Raw genomic sequence first — 24,378 nt, forward strand, 5'->3', positions numbered from 1 at the left:
GTTGCTCCTGTTGAGCACTTATTTTTGCTGTTGCCCAGCTGGTTTCCTTCCTTTGGTAAGGTTCCTTTCTTTGATGTGGAGACTGCGTTGCCTTTCGGCGCAGATGCGTTTCCCACCCCTCATGTTTGCACTGCTTTGGGACGTCCCCATATGTGACGAATATGAAGAGGCGGCGACTGTCGGAGGACGTAAGAGAAAACGGAATTTTTGTAAAATCTTACCTGTAAAATTCCTTTCTCTGAGTCCTCCGACAGTCGCCGCCCCCGCCCCTCTTTTGGGGTTTGAATGTATACTCTACTGCTATTCCACTAAAACTGAGATATGGTTGCAGGAAGTAGGAGGGTATTGACTGAGGGGACCACCCCTTGAGGGTGGGATATGTTAAAGCTTTATTGTTAACATATTCTGTTGCCTAGCTACTCCTTCGGAGCAAAGTCTAATACCCCATATGTGACGAATATGAAGAGGCGGCGACTGTCGGAGGACTCAGAGAAAGGAATTTTACAGGTAAGATTTTACAAAAATTCCGTTTTCCTTGCAGGCACTATGCCTTGTAAAAACCTTACACATTTTGTCACCTACTGTGACTCGCGTGACTGCATCGGAACGCCATTTTGGGGTTGGCAGCCCTAGTGCCTTACCCTATTGTTGGCACCAGCCAGGATTACTAGCTTTAGAACTGGCCAACAGAAGTCTTCAGCGCCATGGGAGAGAGACTATTGCCCTATGGGTCCTCCTGGAGAAATGGGATGTTTGTTCACCCTTTAGGCTCCATGTACACGGGACGCTGGAAATGGACGTTTAGGAGCAGTTGGGCGTTTTTTTCAGAAGTCCCTGAACGCAGCTCCATGTTATCTTATCTGTCCATGTACACATGGTAGTTTACAGTCATTTGCAGGCAGTTGCGTTCAGGGACTTTTTTTAGAACGCAATTATATTGCGTTCGAACGTGTGTTTCCCGACGTTTCAAACGCAGAAACGCGGCCGAACGTGACTAAACGTGACTGAACGTGATGAACCTACGTTCAGCCACGTTATACGTTTTTTTTCTTCCATTCAAAATCAATGGTTCCCTATGGGAGCCTATTGATTTGAATGGAAGTCGCACCGCAAGTCGGATCCGACTTGCGGCGCGACCTGCACTGTGAGAATCTTGAGGGGGAACTCCACGCCAAAAATGGGAAAAAAAACTGCGTGGGGTTCCCCCCCAGGTTCCAAACCAGGCCCTTCGGGTCCGGCATGGAATTTGAGGGTAGCCCCACGCCGAAAAAACGGCGTGGGGTCCCCCCCAAAATCCATACCAGACCCTTATCCGAGCATGCAGCCCGGCAGGCCAGGAAAGGGGAGGGGACGAGCGAGCGGCCCCACCCCCCCTGGACCACACCAGGCCACATGCCCTCAACATGGGGGGTGTTGGTGCTTTGGGGCAGGGGGAGCTCTGCACCCCCCACCTCAAAGCACCCTGCCCCCATGTTGATGAGGACAAGGGCCTCATCCCCACAACCCTGGCCGGTGGTTGTGGGGGTCTGCGGGCAGGGGGCTGATCGGAATCTGGAAGCCCCCTTTAACAAGGGGGCCCCCCAGATCCCGGACCCCCTCCCTGTGTGAATGGGTATTGGGGTACACTGTACCCCTACCCATTCACCCCATAAAAGATAGTGTATGTAAATAATGACAGGAGACGTTTTGGAAAGTTTATTAAAAATCTTCATCCGGCTCTTCTCCTCTCCGGGGGTCTTCTGCTCTTTTGCTGTCCGCCCTTCTGCTATCCTCTCTTCTTATCTTCTCCTCTCCGGGGGTCTTCTGCTGTCTTCTCTCCGTGGGGTCTTCTGCTCTTTTGCTGTCCGCCCTTCTGCTGTCCTCTCCTCTCCGGGGGTCTTCTGCTGTCTTCTCTCCGTGGGGTCTCCTGCTCTTTTGCTGTCCGCCCTTCTGATGTCCTCTCTTCTTGTCTTCTCCTCTCCGGTCTTCTGCTCTTGTGCTGTCGGCTGTCGGCTCTCCTTCTTCCTCCGGTCCTCCTCCGACGACGTCTCCAGCGATTATGCCGGCCTCTGGTCTCTGCAGCTTATTATATAGCCATTAGGGGCGTGGCCGCCAGATGACGTCATCGGGAGACCACGCCCCTTGTGTCACATGTGACGTCACATGTGACACAAGGGGCGTGGTCTCCCGATGACGTCATCTGGCGGCCACGCCCCTAATGGCTATATAATAAGCTGCAGAGACCAGAGGCCGGCATAATCGCTGGAGACGTCGTCGGAGGAGGACCGGAGGAAGAAGGAGAGCCGACAGCCGACAGCACAAGAGCAGAAGACCGGAGAGGAGAAGACAAGAAGAGAGGACATCAGAAGGGCGGACAGCAAAAGAGCAGGAGACCCCACGGAGAGAAGACAGCAGAAGACCCCCGGAGAGGAGAGGACAGCAGAAGGGCGGACAGCAAAAGAGCAGAAGACCCCACGGAGAGAAGACAGCAGAAGACCCCCGGAGAGGAGAAGACAAGAAGAGAGGATAGCAGAAGGGCGGACAGCAAAAGAGCAGAAGACCCCCGGAGAGGAGAAGACCCCGAAGAGCCGGATGAAGATTTTTAATAAACTTTCCAAAACGTCTCCTGTCATTATTTACATACACTATCTTTTATGGGGTGAATGGGTAGGGGTACAGTGTACCCCAATACCCATTCACACAGGGAGGGGGTCCGGGATCTGGGGGGCCCCCTTGTTAAACGGGGCTTCCAGATTCCGATCAGCCCCCTGCCCGTAGACCCCCACAACCACCGGCCAGGGTTGTGGGGATGAGGCCCTTGTCCTCATCAACATGGGGGCAGGGTGCTTTGAGGTGGGGGGTGCAGAGCTCCCCCTGCCCCAAAGCACCAACACCCCCCATGTTGAGGGCATGTGGCCTGGTGTGGTCCAGGGGGGGTGGGGCCGCTCGCTCGTCCCCTCCCCTTTCCTGGCCTGCCGGGCTGCATGCTCGGATAAGGGTCTGGTATGGATTTTGGGGGGGACCCCACGCCGTTTTTGCGGCGTGGGGCTACCCTCAAATTCCATGCCGGACCCGAAGGGCCTGGTTTGGAACCTGGGGGGGAACCCCACGCAATTTTTTTCCCATTTTTGGGTGGAGTTCCCCCTCAAGATTCTCACAGTGCAGGTCGCGCCGCAAGTCGGATCATCCTGATCTGACTTGCGGTGCGCCTTCCATTCAAATCAATAGGCTCCCATAGGGAACCATTGATTTTGAATGGAGGCAGAAAAACGCTGCTAAAAGCAACGTGGCCAAACGTGCAATAACGCAAATGGAAAAAGCTACTGAAAGCACGTTTAACAGCTGCTTTTTCCCGGCGTCAGAAATAGCTTTGCAGGACGTTTTTTCTAACGTCCCGTGTACATGGAGCCTAACATGTAAAGGCATTTACCAATATTTTTTTTTTTTCGGTGTGAGGCAGCTTTTTGTTTTTTCATACTAACTTTTTATACATAATTGCGGCTGTAAAATGCCTGGAAAGTGATGTCACCCATAGGTACTATGGGGCTTCCCTTGTCAGATGCCTCTCCTGCACCCGCCTCCACGCTGATGCTGGGACCGGACCGGATCAGCTGCAGAATAGATAGGTATATTGATTTTTGCTTTACAGGGTTAGATAGATTAGGGTTAGAATGTGGCACAGAGCAGGTTTAGCGTTAGTTAGGATTTGCCTGGACTTATCCTTTTTAGAGTTCACAAAAAAAAACGTGTTTCAACTCAAAACTTGTAAGTCTTCTTCAGGGGGTTGGTATTATCTGTAACAAAAACACATGTGAATAAACCAAACCAAAAATACAAATTAAAAAAAAAAAGTGTATTTGTGTATGTATCGTAGCTTACACATAGGATTACTCAGCATAACATGATATAGAGTAGATGCCTTTACCAGGGGCATTTACATGACTGCTTCCAATAGAGCACAAGGATGCAATAAACTCCCCACTTTTTGAATGGGGAGTTTATTGCATCCTTGGGCTCTATTGCCACCTGTCATGTGAATGCCCCATGTAACGGCTGTCCCTATTGGAGCTAGCAGATTGAACCACAATTCACAGAAGAAATTGGAATCTGAATCTGGTATCTGAAGAATAGTAGATGCAGAAGATTCTTGGCAGAGGAAGAAAATGAAGCAGAAGCTCCTAAATCAGACCTCTGGCATATGACTCCAACATGTGTAAGACAAGCTTTTGTTAGAGGGGTTTAGTGCATGGGATGCAATGACAGACATCACAGAACTAACATCTAGGGCAGCAAGCAGCCACTTTTGGAGAGTACTTATACAGGCCCAATACCTTTTTGTAGCTGGTATACTAATTGCTTTGGAACCACAAAAGTGAAGGACACTCAGCATAACATGATCTAGAGCGGGGCTGGTGCTGTCGCATTGATTCCTGGGAGCGATGCCGTTCAGCTCCCAGGAATCATTGCAAACCGGAAGTGACATCGCGGGCCGCGGCCGCCGAGGGAGGCAGTGGAAGAAAGGTGAGTATATTTTTCTACAAGAACAAGGTAAGTAGAAAAAAAAAAATTGTAACTATCCATTTCCTTTTCAGGTGATGAAAAGCAAGCGGATGGCCACAAAATCGATTATGTCGATTTTGTGGCCGGAACTCCGCTTTAATCACAAATAAATTAAAAAGCTTGCCATGGACATATGGGGAACGTCTGGTGTGTGAATAAGATTTTGATTTCTGGAAGCTTTAATTTAAAAGCTCTTTTCATAAATGTGTTTTCTTGGGTAACCTATGCATGCATGTTGGATGAGGGAAGAGGTAGAGCACAGGACAACACTGTCTTTTTTCCAGGGGAATAGGAGTCATTCAGAAAGATATAAATGTGTTTTAAGAAACCTTGATCTAGCACTTCGCAGAACCAGGATTTCTCCAGAGGCTGCTAGGGGTTCCTTGAGTAATAAGTAATTTCACCCTCAGATAAGTTCCCAATGACACCAATGATCTTTTTTAGCTGTCTGTATGGGAGTAATCCTTCCCAATGACTACAAGTGTAAGGAACAATATTCCCACTGACCATCACACTAATGTATCATGAGTTTTAGATCCAGTCATTTTTAGCAGAGGTTGCCTTAGACTGGAAAGTTATTTCAAGGGTTCCTCTATGTTGAAAAGTTTGAGCTCTTCCATAATTTATGTCTCGTGATTATGGAAGAACAGTTTAGTGTATAGAGTTTACTAACTCTTGTGAGGCTTCTCTCATGAAACAGGGTGCCCCTTACCGGAGGACCCAGAGAACATCACATTGGTGGTCAAAGAATCCACAAAAGTTTTAATTAGGGATGCACCTACACAGTTTTTTTAAGACGGAGTATGAGTACCAATACTTTTTCTCAAGTATTCACCATTACCAATACCTATTTTTAGCCCCGGTTCACATGTATGCTTATCGGATGCATTTTGAAACGCATCAGATTCGCATGACATATGAGCCAACAGGATTTTCTATGGAGCCGGTTTACATGTGTGAGCCAGTGCAGTGTGATTTCAAGGTGTAGGTAAATGTTCAACGTGTCTTGTGGACTCCCCTTTCATCATGGCTTGGCTAGTGCATGAAATAAGTGAGAGGACATGATGGGAAAATTAGAAGAGATGGTCTAATTGAAATGATGAGGTGCAGCAGCTCAATAACTGTTTGCACAGCATCTTGAAGGACCCAGCACAGCTAATTGCCATATCCCCAAGCTGGTCAGAAATTCTGTGGCTGTCTGGTAATGCCAGCTGACACTAGGATCGTCACCCAATGATCATTTCGTGATTTTGGCGTCTGTAGTGTGAGATTTCCTTCCGGGGGAAGTCTGAGCTTTTATTCTTAATCTCTGGGAAAGTCACATGTTCCCATGAACTGGCTCCCTTTCACAGGGAAGTGCCAAGTGTGTCTAGGCCATCATTAGAGGCCTCACTCTCTCTTTTCATGAGACCTCACCCGACAGACAGACAACTTCCTCCCGCTCGGCTTTGATGGCGGTGAGGATGTAAGAATAAATGGGGAGAGCAGTATAGTCCTTTTTTATTATTAAGAGTAGTATGTGAAGAGGAAGCTTTCAGCCTAACTGTACGTCAATTGCCCATTTGATGTGCTTTGAAGCCTGCAGCCCAGAGGGCCATTAGAGAAATGAAGTGACACTGGAGTACTTGGGGTTGGCACAAAGGTTGAATTTCTACACTTGGAAGACATATGTGTAGTAAAAGTCGAATTATCATGATAGAATTTATGGGATAACTGAATAGATGAAATCCTCCTAGCTTTTACAGCATTCATTCTAAATCTGTGCAATTAGTTAAACAATGAAATTACTTTAATTCTTCCCTTCTCTATTATTAATGGATAACATGGCACTGTACTCTGGTGCTAGGACCTTTTGCGTTCTGTAAACTATATATAAATCTCCTCTGAGGCTTTTTAATGAGCTCATTGTTCATACTAATTGTTATTATCCCTTGTACATTCTGATATATTCTAAGACACAGTTGGTGTGCCAGGACAGGTAAAGCCTATGTTATACAGGCCATAACTGGTTTTAGAATTCCCATGATCATTCGCTAAGCATCAAACATTTGCAATTTTGGACAGTGCATTGTGTCTCCAGGTTATAGTGTAAGATACCGTATTTGCCGGCGTATAAGACGACTGGGCGTATAAGACGACCCCCAACTTTTCCTGTTAAAATATAGATTTTGGGATATACTCGCCGTATAAGACTACCCCTCTTCCAATGCCCATATTGTACCGTATATACAGTTGGGGAAACATCATTTTATTTATTTTCTTCCACTTAATTTACACCCCTTTATCTGGTAATAATAGATGTGACCAGATAAACCCGCCTCTTTCACCTGTCTGGCCCCTGCCCTGCTTGTACCGTAGTCTATGACACAGGACTCCCTGTCAGAGTTGGTATCCCCGCCGCCGGATCTTATCGCGCATGCGCACCTACACCGCTTCAGGCCTCAGGAGCGAGAGGCAGGGATGGACGCCGATAAGAAGGTAGGATACCAGAGCGGGCGGACGGGTCAGACGGCTGAAAGGCATGTTTTTCCCGATGCATCTGGTCACATTGCCGCTCTCTCCATACCCCGGGGCATACCACGGATGTTTTTGAGCGCCCCCTCTCCTCCACCGCATATTCTGATTCGGCGTATAAGACGATATCCGGGTATAAGACGGTATCCGGCGTATAAGACGACCCCTGACTTTAGAGAAGATTTCCAGGGGTTAAAAAGTCGTCTTATACGCCGGAAAATATGGTATATAACTTTGTCATTACTTGGGTTTACATCAAAAGTAAGTGCAATTTGTTTGCTAAAGCTCTGTATATCCTATACAAATGTAAAACTGTATTCCTATTTTTCTCCATGCTTTGTTGGTTCTCAGGGCTGCTGATTTCTTTGCAGCCACTTCCTGACTACATGCATCTTAGTGATAGCTGCATGGCATTCCTCAGGGCACGTTTACTGATGACAGCAATGGATTATGCCGTGTAATGTATGTTAAAGTGGCAAATTTTAATCTCTTCTGGATGCCCATGTGACAGGGTGACAATGCAGAAGTACTGTTGGGAGATGAGGAGAGAGTGTTATCATTCTATAATATTGTCCTTTATGGCAGGGTCATCATATATTGTTTTAATGCACTGCAGATCAATAAAATAAAAAAAAATTCAAATTTTACTTTGAAATTGTATTAACATTTAAAAGCTTTCATGAGATTCAAGATTTTAGGGATTGAGCTTGCATCTGCTTTAAGGTTCCATGTACAGTAGGCTTAGAAACACCGCTTCTACATGAGGCTTGCTTTTTTTTTTTTTTTTTTTTTTTTTCTCTCCTGCCTGTAGAAGCAGCTCAATGGTATCCTATGTGTCCATGCACATTCGAACATTTAGAGGCATATTTTAAGCTCTGTGTTTAAAAGTAGGGGGAAAAAAAAAAACCTGGATCTCGTTTTTGATTGGAGTCTTTAGGCAGAAAAAAAAAATGCTTCATGCCCCTAAACACAGCGTTTTGGGAGCATTTGCGTTTTAAAGTGTACATTAAAAAATGAGCAGAGGGGAATGTTTTGGGGGGAAAAAAACGCTTGCTCCTCTAATCTAAACATTAGAACCTAGCTTCCCCGTCTTTAAAACATTTGTTAACCTAAAAAAACAAACCGATCCTGTTCATTTAAAGCATGTTCTAAAGCACAGTGCTTTTGCTGTGGCATTTTGCCCCTTCTATCGCCTAAAAAACCTTCCCCCCTGTAAATTGACCACGGTATATCATGGCTGCTGAGCCCTGACACCGTGGTCAGTTTACATGCCTCCGTCATCCGCAGCCCTGCACTGTCTTCCTCTCCCTCCTTCCCACCTGTCTGCTCGTGTCCATGCCTGCCCCCCTCCTCTTCTGCTGCTCTCATATCTAATATAAAAACACCCCATCCCCTCAGTAATACAACAATAAGTGTGTCTGTGTCCGGTGTTATAGAAACAATATGCCGCTCAATACCTATATCAGAGTGGCTCCCGGCGATCACGTGACCGCTTGGCTCTGTCTCCTCTCTCTTCCCCCCTCTTTCCCTGGAGCTGTCAGCCGGGCAGAGGAGAAAGACGTGGAGTCAGCTGAACGCCAGGAGCCGCTCTGATATAGGTACAGATCGGCATATTTATTATATACCATAGGCACAGAGACGCTTATTGTTATATTACAGATGGGATGAGATGATTTTATATCAGTGACTTAACAACCACTTTTAAGTGGCTGTTTTTTAGTTTTCTTTTTTCAAATGGGTAAAGCTGCCATTCACACACTTCCTGGCCTAGGTGACAAACCTCTACTCTGACATAATCAGTTGAATGCAGTGAAACATCTCTGTTTATTAGATTGAAATAATGGAGGTTGGAAAGTCATTGAGAATACCATGCTAGGCTTTCTCTGAGAGCTGAAGTTTGCTGTTTTTCGGGACTTGATCTCCTTGGTGGCCAAGAAAAACCAAATGAGTCTCTGATCTCTGGGTTATTGAGAAGATTTAGCATCATGTGATTCAGTAATTTTGGTCAGGGAATTGAATTGGTCATTGTGTCGTTGGAGATAATAAAAATAAAAATAGTTCCCAGTATAATACCAATAGTGCTTTCAGATCATTTTAATGAGACTAATGCCTCGTACACACGCAACGATTATCGGCCGACCGATCGTCCGTTTTTTGTCCAGAGTGGCGTTTTGTTGGTTGGGATGTGCCTAGACTGCACACGAATTTTCTCGGCCAACAAAAATCTACTTCAGAAGTGATGTCATGTGCTGGTTTACTTTCCGTGTGTTTTTTCTTCTCTGAGCATGCCCAGTCTTGCTCATCAGATTTTTGTCTGCCGAAATCTTTACTGACTGACGGAAAATCGGCCGTTATGTTGACGGCCAACAAAAATTTTATAGCCTGCACACCAGATTTTTTTCGGCCGAAAAGTCGGAGTCGGTTGTCGGAAATATCATACTAACAAGCCGACAATCGGCCGATCGGACGTTGGCCGAAAATTCAGGGCCAATTATTGACACGTGTGTACAGGGCTTTAGGCAGGCCATAGATTATGCATTTTTTTTTCAACCAGTGGCTTGAACAAACAATATGATTAAAACAATATATCAATGCACTCGGTGTTGATTGAGGAATCTCTCTCACGGAGCTATTGCATTCTGACAGTGAGGAGAGGTCCCCGCCATCAGAATACAATGATCAGTGTTCCTGGCTATAACTGGCAGCACTGACCAAATGGAAAAAAAAAAACATGAACAGAAATTGATTGTGAGATTAACTTCTGTACAACCAGCTTACCCATTGATTGATCAAAATTCAGGCGGTCCCTGCTGAACTGGTGTTATTTTGATGCGTCTGTGGCAGGCTTTACTCGCTGTAAGGGCCTACCTAGAGTGAATTTAGTATCATGACACTTGCTGACATGAGATGAATGGGAAAGCATGGTTCTGCTCAGCATGGAGCCACCTTAGCACAACTATTCACTGTACAGTATTAGGACAAAAGGACATTGCCTCTCTGCTATTGTCCATATCATAGAAACCAAGAAAATAAAAGCAAAGTTGGGACTTTGAATGAGGTGGGACCAGACCATAATAGATATATATGTAATGAAAGGGACACAGGATAATGTAAAATCGTATGTTTATTGCAAGTCTATAGACCAGATACTAATATAGCCAAATGTTCACTGAAACCGTGTAGCCCATGGTAATGGGGTACACCTAAATGAAACAAAGGTAAGTATACAAGGTCCAAGACAGAGGTACATGGTAATACATTATTATCCTGGTACATACAAATAGGTACATAGAGCATAAACAAGGGGTCATAAATACACAGTATAACAACAATAACTTTTAAAAGCTGACATAGCCTGTGTTGAACTCAACGCGTTTCGTGAAAAAATATCACTTCGTCAGGAGTAGGCATGTTGCAAGGTCTAAAGAGAATATACATAAATAAGTAAAATGAAATAAAATAGAAATAAAAATAAGCGAGTAGAACCACATAACCCTGTTAGGGGGGTAGAGCTTACACTGGGGTGGCGTGAAGTCCAGGGGATTGGTCTCACCCGGGAACTGAGGGGGCAAAGCCTGCGTGCGCCGCACAGTCATACCAATAAGTGCTAAGTGAAGTGAGATCCTCCAGAAGGGGTCGTATTATAGCCTCCACTGATGGTAAAGTATCCATCTGTAGGATGAATAGGGGTAATATAGATGTAAGAAAGTAATACTAATAATAGGAATGGCCTGCCAACGTGGCTTTATATGCCAAGGATTGGGCATGACCCTTCTTTTGTAAAGCAATGCACTACCGTGCGTTGCAGCACATTGCAATAAAGGTGCATTGCCATAGAGCATTGTAATTCGTAATTTAATGTTTGCGATACTGCTTGTATTACTATAACATGTTAGTGCCACCATTCTCAACTAGTGTTCCACCAGAGGTTTCCAAGGGTTCCTTGAGCCTTGGCTGGTTGACCACCCAACTGATGATGCCTGCATAGTTCCAGGGCTGGCTCTACTTGGCAAAACCAACAAGACATCTTTATTATTTTAACTGCCTGTAAGGTTGGCATTCATCCTGATTACTGGGACATTTTCCCCATTTAACCCCAGATTAATTGGTTTCATTAAGGGTTCCTGCGAACCTGAAAATGTATTTTAGGGGTTCCTCTGAGGTAAAATGGCTGATTAAGGTTGTGTTCGCTTTTTTCCCTGCAAATTACAGTTTTCACCTTTTGAACTTGTGCAGGAGCACAGTTAGGGGACGGTTGTCATCCTGTAGCAGGAAGTGCCTGAATAAGGACCTTCATGGTAGGACCACCAATTATTAGTTACATTAAAGCTGCAGACTTAAAAGAAGTAAAAACAACTTTTGAAATCACAATATGATATTAAAGTTAATATATTGAAGTTGATATAAGAGTTATCTCCTTTAACTTGGGTAATTTTTGTTTTTTTTAGTAACTTGCATTCTGTAGAATGGCTGAAGTGGTAAAAGCAGGCTGGGCAGCAGAGATCAGAGGACGATTTTATATCACTGAAAGGCAGTGGAGCTGATTGAGGGGAGAAAAAAAAAAATCTTTGCTTATAGTAACCAAAAATTTCCACCATTTAGCACTGTTTTTTTACTAATTAGCTTTCCCCCACAAAATCTGTGTGATAGTTTGCGGGAACTGCAGTCACATACAAGTACCGGGACCCTTATCACTGTGCTTGTGGGAGACAGTATGAAAAGCACACATGGGTAGTCACACCTTCTTCCAGGTAGCTCGTAGAATACAGATGTATACAGCAAGGAGTCTTTAATGTCTGAGACACACTTGCATCCTGTTGACACCTCGGCTTCCTCTCCTGGCCTTTGATATGCATGGTGTATCACCTTGCTGTGACTGGCCCACTTGTCACCAAACTCTGGCACACTCCTAGGTGTGCAGATGGCAGGCGCTCTTTTGTCTTTGATGTTTATTGTGTGTTTAGCAGCACACTTATCAGATGTCCTTCCTTTTCACGCATTGTGTATAACTGCTTTTGTCCTGGAGCTGGTGTAACCCACTTCTGTTTATCTGACTGAACATGATATGATCCTATAGATGTGAAAACTGCTGCTTTCTGGCAGTTGTGATCTATAGCTGTAAAACGCTATATATAATTCAGCTCCTTGGTGTAGATTGAAACCCTTACTAAATGACACCTGGTTTGCCAAAGCACTGTATATCATAAACCATTGCACATTTTTAACTGAATATTTTTTTTTTTTTTTATATATACATCTCCATGCTGCTGATTGCCTGCAGCCACTTCCTGTCTGCATGCACACATGCCAGGGGTAGACATATGCCGGTTTTCGGTAATTCAATATATCGCGGTATTGCATAGCCACGGTATTGTTATTGTGGCATTTTTAAGATACCGAGTTTCTCTGCTCCTGGGTCTGACTTGTGAATTGATACATTTCAGTGAGCTGGATGACTCATTCACTCACACAGCTAATAGTAAAGTCATTAATAGATAAAAACACCGGTCCTCCTGCAGGTTTAACCAATTAATGACTTTACTATTGCTTTAGGCCTGGTTCACATGTATGCGGGTTGGGGGCCCACATTTGCACAGGCATAGCAGCCCATTGATGTGAATGGGCTTGAGCTGCTATGCCTGCGTTTTCAGCTGAAAAAAGGTGCATGCAGAATTTAAAAAAATGCAGTGGCCATGAAATCCATCCTTCTTTTGCACCATGCGACTTACCTGCCGTTGCTGCACACGCAAACAGTTTTTAAATGCCGTGCCCACGTATACAAAAAATGCAGAAAGCTTGCCAGAGCAGGAACTGCAGGTTAGTCGCATGGTGCAAAAGCAGGATGGATTTCAAGGCCACTGAATTTTAAAAAAATGCTGCATGCACCTTTTTTCTGCGGAAAATGAGGGCATAGCAGCCCGTTCAAATCAATGGGCTGCTATGCCTGTGCAAATGTGGGCCGCCAACCCGCATACATGTGAACCACCAACCCGCATACATGTGAACCAGGCCTAAAGCAATAGTAAAGTAATTTATAAACAACACCTCCTTCAGGTTTAACCACTTCTTGACCACAAGGATTTGCCCTCTTAATGACCAGGCCATCGGATCGGAGCCGAGCGCCAGGACCAGTTATCACCAGTTAGGCCAGACACTGCTTGATGACCTATTTTAGGCCTGGTTCACAGAGTCTGTACTGACTGACTATATAATAATGTGCATAAGTGAACCAAAGCCCCTAAATTCAGCAATGAAATTGAAGTGAGGTGGAAATTTAATAATTTAAATTTAATAATAGAATACCGTGATAATACCGTATACCGTGGCAAAACCTTAATCAATTGATCGCAGCATGAAAATCTGATACCGTCACAAGCCTAGCCAGGGGTGGCTGAAAGGGCATTCCTCAGAGTTGGTTTCCTAATCATGGCAACAGTGAATCGTGCCTGGATAATGAGCATTAAAGCAACCAAACTACCTGTATACAGTACATTTGAAGCCTGTGTGAGAGAGTGGCAATGCAGGAGATGGGGACAAAATGCTGTCACCTTGTAAGGGTCCTAACAAGGACTTTTGATGCAGAATCACCAGGTCTTATTTGAGTGAAAATAACTTTCTGAATTATATTAACGTGTGAACGATTGTAATGTCCTGCCAGAAAAGAACCTGAGGGGGGGGCACGCCTGGAAGGGGCACAAATGTGCCGCCATCAGGATTGGAAGGTCTCAGCCATGGGTTCTCTGTATTAACCTCCACTTAGAGGCCACTGGCCAATCTGATCCATTATGATTGTCAGGCATAGTAGCCACATCTAGTGCTTCTGTCTCAGCCTACGTCTTTAAGGACAATTTGGCTTCAGCTTTAGCTGGCCTTGAGAGAAAAATTGCTGGCATGAGGAGCAATTCTCGGCCTCTCAATCCCAGGGATTTTTAATTCAGTCTCTCACTGAAATGGTCCGGTTTGGATTTAAATTACCTCACTTAGAGATTTCTGAAGTCTTTTTCCTCATTAGGCTCGTTACGCCCTCAATATTCTCAGGCGTTTCCCTTACATCTGCTTTTAGAGCAAATAGTATATGCTGATTGGGATCATCCTGATAGGATTTTTATTCCTCAAAAAAGGTTTTCTTTGTTGTATCCTTTTGGAGGAAAAAATCGCAAGAAAATGGAGTATGCCTACAGTGGATGCTGCTATTTCTTCTGTAAACAGAAATTTAACCTGTCCTGTAGATAATGCAGATGTTTTTAAAGAGCCAGCTGATTAGAAATTGGAATCTTTACTAAAAGCTTCCTTTGCTATTGCTGGGTCTGCAAAACATCCGGCAGTGGCGGCTATAGGAGTTTGTCAATCTTTGAAAGACTATATTAAACGGGTGTCCAGAAATGCTCCTTCTCAGGGAGAGTCTGCTGAAGATTTTAGCAGATTTTCCTCGGCTTTGTGTTTTGCAGTAGATGCTCTTAAGGACTCAATACAGCAAATGTCACGGTTTGCTCTTCTGTCAGTTAATATGCGAAGAATCCTGTGGCTAAAAAGCTGGTCTGCGGAATTACAGTGTAAAAAAATTTCTATCTGGCTTTCCCTTTCATGCGGCGCGCCTATTTAGTGACGATCTGGACAAATATATCCAAAAGATTTCGGATGGGGAAGCATAAAAATAAGTCTTGGATATAGATACACTTTAAGCAGTTAAGAGGCAAAGTAAATGTCCTTCTTTTAAGGTGTCGATCCCTTCTAATCCCAGGCAGTTTCCATGGTCTCAGCCACCTGGATCTAGAGCCAAGCCTTCAGGTCAAGGGCAGAAGAAACCCTTGGCCCAGAGACCCTCCAAGCCTAGCTCTAAATCTACCTTGTGAAGGAATGCCCCCACTTAGTCGGGTAGGGGGAAGGCTTCTACAGTTCTCGGAGGCCTGGATGGAAATGATTTAGGACAGCTGGGTTAGTTCCACAGTCTCGCAGGGGTACAAACTAGAATGTCGGGTGTTTCCTCATCCTTGGTTTGCAAGGTCAAACGTTCCTGCAGGTCCTCTAAAAAGATGATCCTTCAGGCTCTGGACCATCTGAGGTCTCAAGCAGTGATTACAGAAGTTAGATGACGAGAAATTCAGAGGTTTTTACTCAAACCTTTTCTTAGTCCCCAAGGCAAACGGAAATGTGAGACCTATTCTGGATCTCAGAGCTCTGAACTAATTCTTAAACATTCGCACATTCCGAATTGAGTCAGTTCGCTCAGTCCTGGCCTCTTGCAAGGAGGAGAATTTCTAGCTTCCATAGACATTAAGGATGCATACCTTCACGTGCCAATTTTTCAGACCCATCAAAGGTTCCACGAGTGTTAACAAAAACCCTAGCTCAAGTATTGGCTATTCTAAGGTCTCAAGAGATAGCAGTGGTAGGATACCTGGACGATCTATTTCTTATAGACCGGTCGGCTTCTACTCTAAGCCAGAATGTTCTGGGCAGTTAACTTAGAATGTTTGGGTTGGATCCTGAATTTGGCAAAATCAGCGTTGCAGCCGGTTCAGAGTCTAGAGTATCTGGGTTTCCTTGTAGACACAGTACAGGCAAAGGTGTTTTCTGCCAAGAAAGGTCGTAGCCCTGAAGGATCTAGTTTAGATCGTAAGAGGGGGAAAAAAGTATCCTTCTGTACATCTTTGTACGAGGTTGCTAGGGAAGATGGTGTCCTCATTCGAAGCAGTTCCTTATGCCCAATTCCATGCCAGACCCTTACAGAACAACATTCTGTCAGCCTGGAGCAAAAAGGTCGCATGTCTATACTACCGAGGGTATGTCAGAGTCTAGGTTGGTAGCCAGGAATTTGGAGAGGGAGAAATCTTTCTTCCAGTAGTCTGGAAGGTGGTGACAACAGATGCCAGTCTCTCCGGCTGGGGAGCAGTTCTGGAGGAAGCCATTGTCCAAGGGAAATGTTCCTGGTTAGAAAGGAGCTTCCCCATCAATATCCTGGAAATCCGAGCGGCTTGTCCGGGCATTAAGGTACTGGACTCCCAGACTTCGGGGTTGCCCCGTCAGGTTACAATTCGACAATGCCGCGACTGTGGCCTATATCAACCATCAGGGGGGCACAAAGAGTCAGCCCAGAAGGAGGTGGGTCACATCCTATCCTGGGCGGAGAAATTTGTTCCATGCCTGACGGCAGTTTTTCATTCCAGCTATAGAGAACTGGCAGGCAGACTTTGAGTCGCCAGCAGTTGTTTCCAGGGGAATGATTCCTACATCCTGAGATCTTTTGCATTTATTTTTCAATGATTGGGGGGGGGGGGGGGGGTGTCTTGCAATTCCTAGTGTGAGGCCAGGAAGTGGCATCCCCGTAAATATATAATCGGGAGAATTCAAAGCCTTCCTGCAAGTAGGGGTAGATATGAAGCTAGCCTTAGTCTCTGATAAAGGTCAAATTTGAACCTTGTCAGCCTTTTTTTTTTTTTTTTTTTTCATAGACTGATTGCTTTGCATTTTTTTGGTCCGAGCCTTTATACAAGGGGTAGTACGTATGTTTCCGCCAGTTAGGCCACCGTTGTGTCAGGATTTAAATTTGGTCCTGGCAGTTCTACAGAAATAGCCTTTTGAGCCTATTCAGCATATCCCTCTGGTTGTTTTGACCAGGAAGTTAGTGTTTTTGGTTGCAGTAACTTCAGTTAGCAGCTTGCTCTTGTAGGGAGCCATTTTTGATCTTGCATCAAGATAGGGTGATTCTACGTCCACACCCAGGGTTTTTGCCCAAGGTGGTGTCCTCTTTTTATTTGAATCTGGACATTATACTGCCTGCCTGCCTTCCTTCCTTTCCAAATCCTCAAACGGAGGAAAATTTGTTACGTTCTCTTGATGTAGTATGTGCATTTAAGGTCTATTTGAAGATGTCAGCTCAGATTCGTGCTGCCAGAAGGGCACAGGAAAGGGCAGGCAGCATCTAGGTCTACAATTTCCCAGTGGATTTGCCAGGTCATTATCTGGGCATATGGTTTAGAGGGGAGGGTTCCACCTTTTCCGGTAAAGGCACACTCTACTAGAAGAGTAGGTGCTTCTTGGGCAGTTCGCCATCAAGCTTGCAGGGCTGCTACTTGGTCTTCAGCAGTACAAACGTTAACTAGATTCTATCAGGTGAATGTTAGGACCCGGGAGGATTCTGCATTTGGTCGCAGTGTGCTGCAGGCAGCTATATAGATTTTTTTTTTTCGGTCTGATGGCGGTTTTTTCGTATTTAGTGTCCCCCCCCCCCCCCCCCCTCAAGTGCATTGCTTTGGGACGTCCCAGATAGTAATTATTATGGCTGCTGATGTCCCGTGATGTATGATAAAGAAAATTTGGATTTTTTTCCTACAACTTACCTGTAAAATCTTTTATTTTCTTGGAGTACATTGCGGGACACAGAGGTCCCTCCCCTCTTGTCTGGGATTTTTATTGCTTGCTTCCAATCCTGACGGCGGCACACTAGTGCCCCTTCCAGGTATGCCCCCCCCCCAGGTTCTTGTCTAGGAGGACATTGCGCCAGACAAGAAAACTTGAGGTACTCTTTAGTGTATTCAAAAGCTTGTGCCAAGCTGTAACAGCTCATTGCACACAGCACAGTTATCCCAAAGAAACAAGAACCTGTCAGTGCTTGTAAACATCCACCCACAGTGACTCACGCTCCTAGCTGCATTGTGTCCCCTCCAACTTCTGACAGAAGCACACGCCGCCGGGAACACTTCTCAAATGCTGCGCCATTTCTGCCCCTTACTGGGCATGTGTGGCATGCTAAATACATGCCCCCTCCCGGCTCCACGTGCTCGTACATGTAAATAGCTGAACTTGCGCGCATGCTTTCCAGGGGATGGCTACCAGAAGTGCTCCTTGAACCTGAGCCACAGAGGACAAGTGGACGTGGGGACGGGATGTACAAAGGCCTGCTGCCCGCAGGCCACAGCTGAATACACCCACTGCCTCAGGTGGAGACATAAAACATGGCACCCCGTATCTGTTAAATTAGAAGGCAACAATGCATCAAATTTAAAGTAGGGTTCTGTCACTTGTTGACCTTCAAGGACCGGGTCCGCCTCATTTTTGGGGCACTCTATTGGACCAGTACGGCACCTTGCCAGAACTGCTTTGGAGTTGGTCTTACCAAGGGTCTGGATCCCAGGGTCCAGCGCCCAAGAGGGTCGCATTACAGACAATACCTTGTTCCCTTTTAATGAGGCTTGGGTACCATCCTTTTAGTTTACCACTTTTGGATGGATCTGATCGCCAATCCCCTTGGATCCAGATATCTTAACCAGGATTGTACCATAATCATTTTTTCCCTCCTTGAAAAATATGGAGAGCCTCTCCAACCATGACCATCACCTGTAAGACCCTGGCGAAAAAACTGAGGTACTTCCTGTATTGAGAGGGGTTATATAGAGAGGGACTTCCGGTCTTTTTGGCTGCCAGTGTTCGTTCACCTACAGGTGGCGTATAACCCAGATAGCAATTATTATTTAAGTCTGCTCTGTGTCCTGTATTACATATATATATATATATATATATATATATATATATATATATATAGTACTATATAAGTCTGCTCTGTGTCCCGTGATGTCCAAGAAAAGGATTTTACAGGTAAGCTGTAGGAAAAAATCTAATTTTTTTTTTTTTTTGTTTTTTTTGTATTTTAAATTTTTTTTTTTATTTTTTTCAGATACCTGATGAGTTTGACAATGGTGAGTTTAAAAACAAAAAACTAAAAAAGAAAAAAAAACATTCATCATGGTGTGTCTGTTTTAGTATAAGATGTCCTTTTTGGGGTGGAGGAACTTGACTGACTTGCACAGAGTCCTGTCCTCCACCTGATAGAACACCTTTGGGATGTATTAGAGTGGAGACTGCGAGTGAGGCCTTCTCGTCCACATCAGTGCCTGACCTCCCAAATGCGCTTCTGAAAGAATGGTCAAACATTCCCATAGACACACTCCTAAACCTTGAGGCTGTTCTAGCTGCAAAGGATGGGCCAACTCAATATGGAATCGTAAAAAACGGAATGACAATAAAGTTCATGTGTGTGTGTAAAGGTAGGTGTCCCAATATTTTTGGTAATATAGTTTAGATTACCAAAAGTATTGGGACGCCAGTGAACTGTTTTGGAAAACAAAGTGGATTCCTCCATCCACAAGAATGCATAGAAGATTTCTCCCCTCTGAGACATTGGGGTTGATTTACTAAAACTGGACAGTGCAAAATCTGGTGCAGCTCTGCATAGAAACCAATCAGCTTCCAGGTTTTTTGTCAAAGCTTAATTAAACAAGCTAAAGTTAGAAGCTGATTGGCTACTATGCACAGCTGCACCTGATTTTGCACTTTCAAGTTCTAGTAAATCAACCCCATTGTGTTCTGACAGTGGGACACCACTATTGTCAGAATACACTGATCAGTGGCAGTAGCCTATTAAATATAGCCGCTGATTGATAGGAGTTTTCAAACTTCTTAATTCAACACAAATTGATTGTTAGAGCAGGAGCGCCTATACATGGATTGAAATTTGTCCGGTCCCTGCTGACCCATCTAAGTTTTGATCCATCATTGGCCAACTTAACCCTTCAGTAGTAAGTGAATACACAGGGCAACATCCTCTGCAGTAAAGTGAGTTTCTGTGCAGTATACCATGAATGGCGCTGTGATTTTTGGAAGGGTTCTGTTCAATAGACTTTATAAGAACCACGCAGGGATCCTCAGCATAAAGGACATTTTCCCAGTATAATGTAATACTGCATAGTAGTTGAATGAGTCCTAAAGAAAGCAGTGGAAGTTGCTTACATTTGTCTAAATTCTAGTATATATAGTAATAGTATATTATAGAGTAAAATAATAGAACTGAAGTAACAAACATTAACTTGAGTCTTTCATGTAATAAAAATATCTTGATAGGTCATTGCCAATTTTGTCAATTTTTTTGACAAGAAAACAATAATTGTGCAAAGCCAAAATCCATACATACCAACTAAATTTCTTCTTAATGTTGGCTATAGACAGATTGAATTTGATCATGTTTCTGAAATTCCAGCTGTGGGTGGCCCTGCAAGTACCACCATTTAAAAATCGACAGCCAAACCACATCAGCAGAAAAGTGATTGCATGACACCATCCAATCAGATGCAGTCACTGTTCAGTAGTGCCATTGAGTTCAGGTAGCTGCGGGTGCTGAATACTTTGGCTGACCACAAAGGTGCCTTTATCCATGTTTAGTGTGGTTGGGGGAATTGACAATTTTTTTTTTTCTTGTTCATTCTGTGGGCTAAGAGATAATCTAGACATGTATGACTAGCATAATCTATCTACCTTATTCATAAACATATACACTTGCTTGAGAGCCATGTTTCTTCTCCCCTCTCCCTCTCTGCCTTCTCCCTCTCCTTCCCTCTCCCTCTCCTTCCCTCTCACTCTTCCTCTCCTTCCCTCTCACTCTTCCTCTCCTTCCCTCTCCCTCTGCCTCTCCTTCCTTCTCCCTCTGCCTCTCCTTCCCTCTCCCTCTGCCTCTCCTTCCCTCTCCCTCTGCCTCTCCTTCCTTCTTCCCTCTCCCTCTCCTTCCTTCTTCCCTCTCCCTCTCCTTCCTTCCTCCCTCTGCCTCTCCTTCCTTCTCCCTCTGCCTCTCCTTCCCTCTCCCTCTGCCTCTCCTTCCCTCTCCCTCTGCCTCTCCTTCCTTCTTCCCTCTCCCTCTCCTTCCTTCCTCCCTCTGCCTCTCCTTCCTTCCTCCCTCTGCCTCTCCTTCCTTCTTCCCTCTCCCTCTCCTTCCTTCTTCCCTCTCCCTCTCCTTCCTTCTTCCCTCTCCCTCTCCTTCCTTCCTCCCTCTGCCTCTCCTTCCTTCCTCCCTCTGCCTCTCCTTCCTTCCTCCCTCTGCCTCTCCTTCCTTCCTCCCTCTGCCTCTCCTTCCTTCTTCCCTCTCCCTCTCCTTCCTTCTTCCCTCTCCCTCTCCTTCCTTCTTCCCTCTCCCTCTCCTTCCTTCCTCCCTCTCCCTCTCCTTCCTTCCTCCCTCTCCCTCTCCTTCCTTCCTCCCTCTCCCTCTCCTTCCTTCCTCCCTCTCCCTCTCCTTCCTTCCTCCCTCTCCCTCTCCTTCCTTCTTCCCTCTCCCTCTCCTTCCTTCTTCCCTCTCCCTCTCCTTCCTTCTTCCCTCTCCCTCTCCTTCTCCTTCCTCCCTCTCCTTCTCCTTCCTTCCCTCTCCCTCTCCTTCCTTCCTTCCTTCCTTCCTTCCCTCTCCCTCTCCCTCTCCTTCCTTCTCTTTCTCCCCTTTTAATTCAGTATTTCGATTTTCTCATTTTGACTTTATCCTTCTGATTCCAGACCCTCCAGTCATACAGCATTTTAGAAGAGCATATCAATATTTTAAAGATTATCGGCAGGTAAGTTTTTTGCCTTTTTAGGCCTCCTCTACCTTCATCCTTGTGTCTGTGTTGCAGTGTTAATTCGGTCGACTAAATGAACACAATTTTAGTCGACTAAAACAATTCAGATGACTAAAATACGACTAAAACTAAAATGGCATTTTAGTCATAAGACTAAAACTAAATTAAAAATTGACATCAAATTTAACACTCTTCTGCTGGCCATTTCTATATCGGCAACACAATTCCACCCAGAGCATGTAATAATAGCACATTAAAGTTTAAACATGTATTGCACCACCGCATACGCATAAGTAAGGAGCATCTACTAAGCTGCTGAAAACTAAACCATTAAGAAAAAGGCTTTTCTTATATTTTTCCCTAATATTTAATGTTGGTAATAAATTCAGGTAATATGTGCAATGACATTACAGCCAATGGAGTTTACAGTTTTTTGGGTTTTTTGTATTTTAAAGTTGCACTTCGGTTTGTCAAAAAGAAATATTTCTGAAATGAAACTTGGTTTTATTTGTAAAGATGTTATATATCACAATGGCTTAGGCCCCGTTCACAGAGGGGCGACGCTACTTCGCACCGCGACCTCCGAGTCATTGAAGTCTATGGCGGTCGCCTCCTGGTCGCCCCAAAGAAGACTTGTGTCGCTCCTATTAGAACGGGTCCGTAGCTTCCAGCTTCCCTATGGGAGGCGACCTACGGCGACCTGTGAGGCGACCAGGTCACCTCACAGGTCGCCTCAGTGTGAACTGGGACTAAATCTGTGTCTGTAGTGCGTGTGTAAACCTTATAATAACATAAACACAGATGTACATCAATAGAGCAAGTCCAATCAATATACATAAGCAGCGCTGATCCTATGCCTAAAATCAAATTGATTGTCTCTAAAATCGAGATAAAATTAGATAAAATATAGTCCAATAATGGGAAAGTCCTCCAATGGAAAAGGCTCCTGTAGGGTCCCAGTGAGGAATTTGACCTAGGAATGGAACAGGAAGCAGCCACTGTATCCCTTCACCTCACCACGTGTGAATCTCCCCAGAGGAAACACACTTACCAGATCCCACTATTAAGGAGCATGTAAGATCATTCTCAATCCAATCCGGACCATCCAAAGTATACAGAGTCCCGAAGCCCTGTTTCTCAGCTGTGACAATATCTCAATCGCAGTGCATGGGAGGGAGCAAAGAAAGGCACATAGAGCAGTACCACTAGATACAAATGCACCTCTTTATTGAAAACACCCCCCTCACCCATTGCACTTACACCATACAATTACAGCGTTACAACTGTGCTGGCATTGCGAGCGTCTGTGGCCACTTACCGATCCTCCGTCCGAAGATGCCGCCCAGCGTCACGTTGCCTTGGTGACCGCGCAAATCGCCGCCCTAACGCGTATCGTCAGAGGACTTCTACGGAGAGAAGCTGTGCAGGGATGCCGCGCCTGCACCGGAAGTGACAAGCGGGGCTGGTGCAGTGCATTGTGGGACTCCAACGTCACGGAAGAGGACACGAAGAGGGACGCTGCGGCTTCAGCTGCCCACACCTGAGATGGCAGCGCTGGAGAAGAAATTTTCAAGGTAAGTATTTCTTCTTACAGGTAAGTGCGACCCAGGACAGTTCAGAGGCTATACATTATGGAATGTACTAGCGCTGACTGTCCCGGGGGTATTTTTAGCTCAACTTGACCCCCGAGGCCGGAACTCCACTTTAAGTAACAGGATTAATTCTCTTTTTAATTTTTTTTTTTTTTCTTTTCTTTATGGTAGATGATCATTGAACCCACAAGTCCGAAACTTCTTCCAGATCCATTAAAAGAACCATATTACCAGCCTCCCTACACACTAGTGCTCGAGCTTAAGAATGTGCTGCTACACCCAGAATGGTCGGTGAGTGATCCATACTGTTTATAAGTCCCTGGTTCAGATGACGTTTCCAGGAAGTAGGACGTGGAGCTTATACACATATCCCTTATGGAAATCATGACACTTAGGAGGGCAAATAGGGGGAGCTTGCAGGAAGGATCAGGAATTTGTTGCACTCTTATTGCACAGTTTTAAAATGTGGCCTGATAACTTAAATTTACCTAGAAGGGAAGCTGCACTACAACAACTCATGGCAGCAGGGCTGGGATGAGGTGGAGAGGCAAGTGGTGACATTACGTTCTTCACCTCGTCCAATCAGAAAACACGTTGGATTTATTCTGAAAAAAGTAGGGTAGCCCATACATTCTTTGATCAACGTGTGTACAACCAGCCTGCTCATACATGAATGTAATGACTGCTTTAACCTCTCCACGCTGACGTAACACAAATATATGGCCTCATGGAACTGGGCTTTTTTCTGTGGAGCTGCATATATGCGTTTCTCCCTTTTTGTGCTGGAAGTCTACCGAGAGCAGTCTCACCAAGAGCCCCGGGTCCTGTACTAACAATCAGGACTCGGATCGCCTGATTCCAGATCATCTGATCGCTGTAGTAGCCTCTGATTGGCTACCACAGTGATTAGTCACTGTTAAGCCTGCCCTACCATGTAGTTATTTATTTATTTTTTTCCCTTCTGTGAATGGAGAGATTGTATCGTTTTGTCTTTCCATGCAAAAAGAAAAAAAAAAGGTGTAAAAAAAATTAAAGCTAAAATACTTAGCTCAAGGTTTGCGTAGGTCAGTGCCAGGGTTAGTGTTTGGGTCGTGTAAGGTCAGGGTCAGTATATTTTGAGCAGGATTTTATTTTTTTATTTGTCAGTGTGATTTAGGTAGAACAAAAAAAAACGCAAAATCCGCACTATTGCTTCAACTTATGGGTACAAATCACAAATAAAGTACTCATATGTGGTATCGTTGCAATCGTCAGGAACAGAAGAATTTCTTTCGTGGTAGTAACAAAAGATATATACATACAGCCAATTAAAAAAAAAAAATAGCTATCCATAACTATTTGCTACCAAATGAAAGCCCAATTTG

The 24,378-nt window shown here is 44.8% G+C and overlaps 1 protein-coding gene across 1 annotated transcript in view; it reads left to right on the forward strand.

Annotated features, from left to right (window-relative positions):
* Positions 1 to 24,378, forward strand: part of TIMM50 (translocase of inner mitochondrial membrane 50) — a 74,655-nt gene that overhangs the window by 25,505 nt on the left and 24,772 nt on the right. Inside the window, exons 4-6 of the mRNA XM_082262505.1 lie at positions 18,728 to 18,749; positions 21,361 to 21,419; positions 23,186 to 23,305. Coding sequence (XP_082118631.1) covers positions 18,728 to 18,749; positions 21,361 to 21,419; positions 23,186 to 23,305 — 201 coding nt within the window. The remainder of the gene's footprint in view (positions 1 to 18,727; positions 18,750 to 21,360; positions 21,420 to 23,185; positions 23,306 to 24,378) is intronic.

The sequence above is a fragment of the Pelophylax lessonae genome (genome assembly GCF_965119305.1).
Source record: "Pelophylax lessonae genome assembly, chromosome: 7".
Classification (NCBI taxonomy): Eukaryota; Metazoa; Chordata; class Amphibia; order Anura; family Ranidae; genus Pelophylax; species Pelophylax lessonae.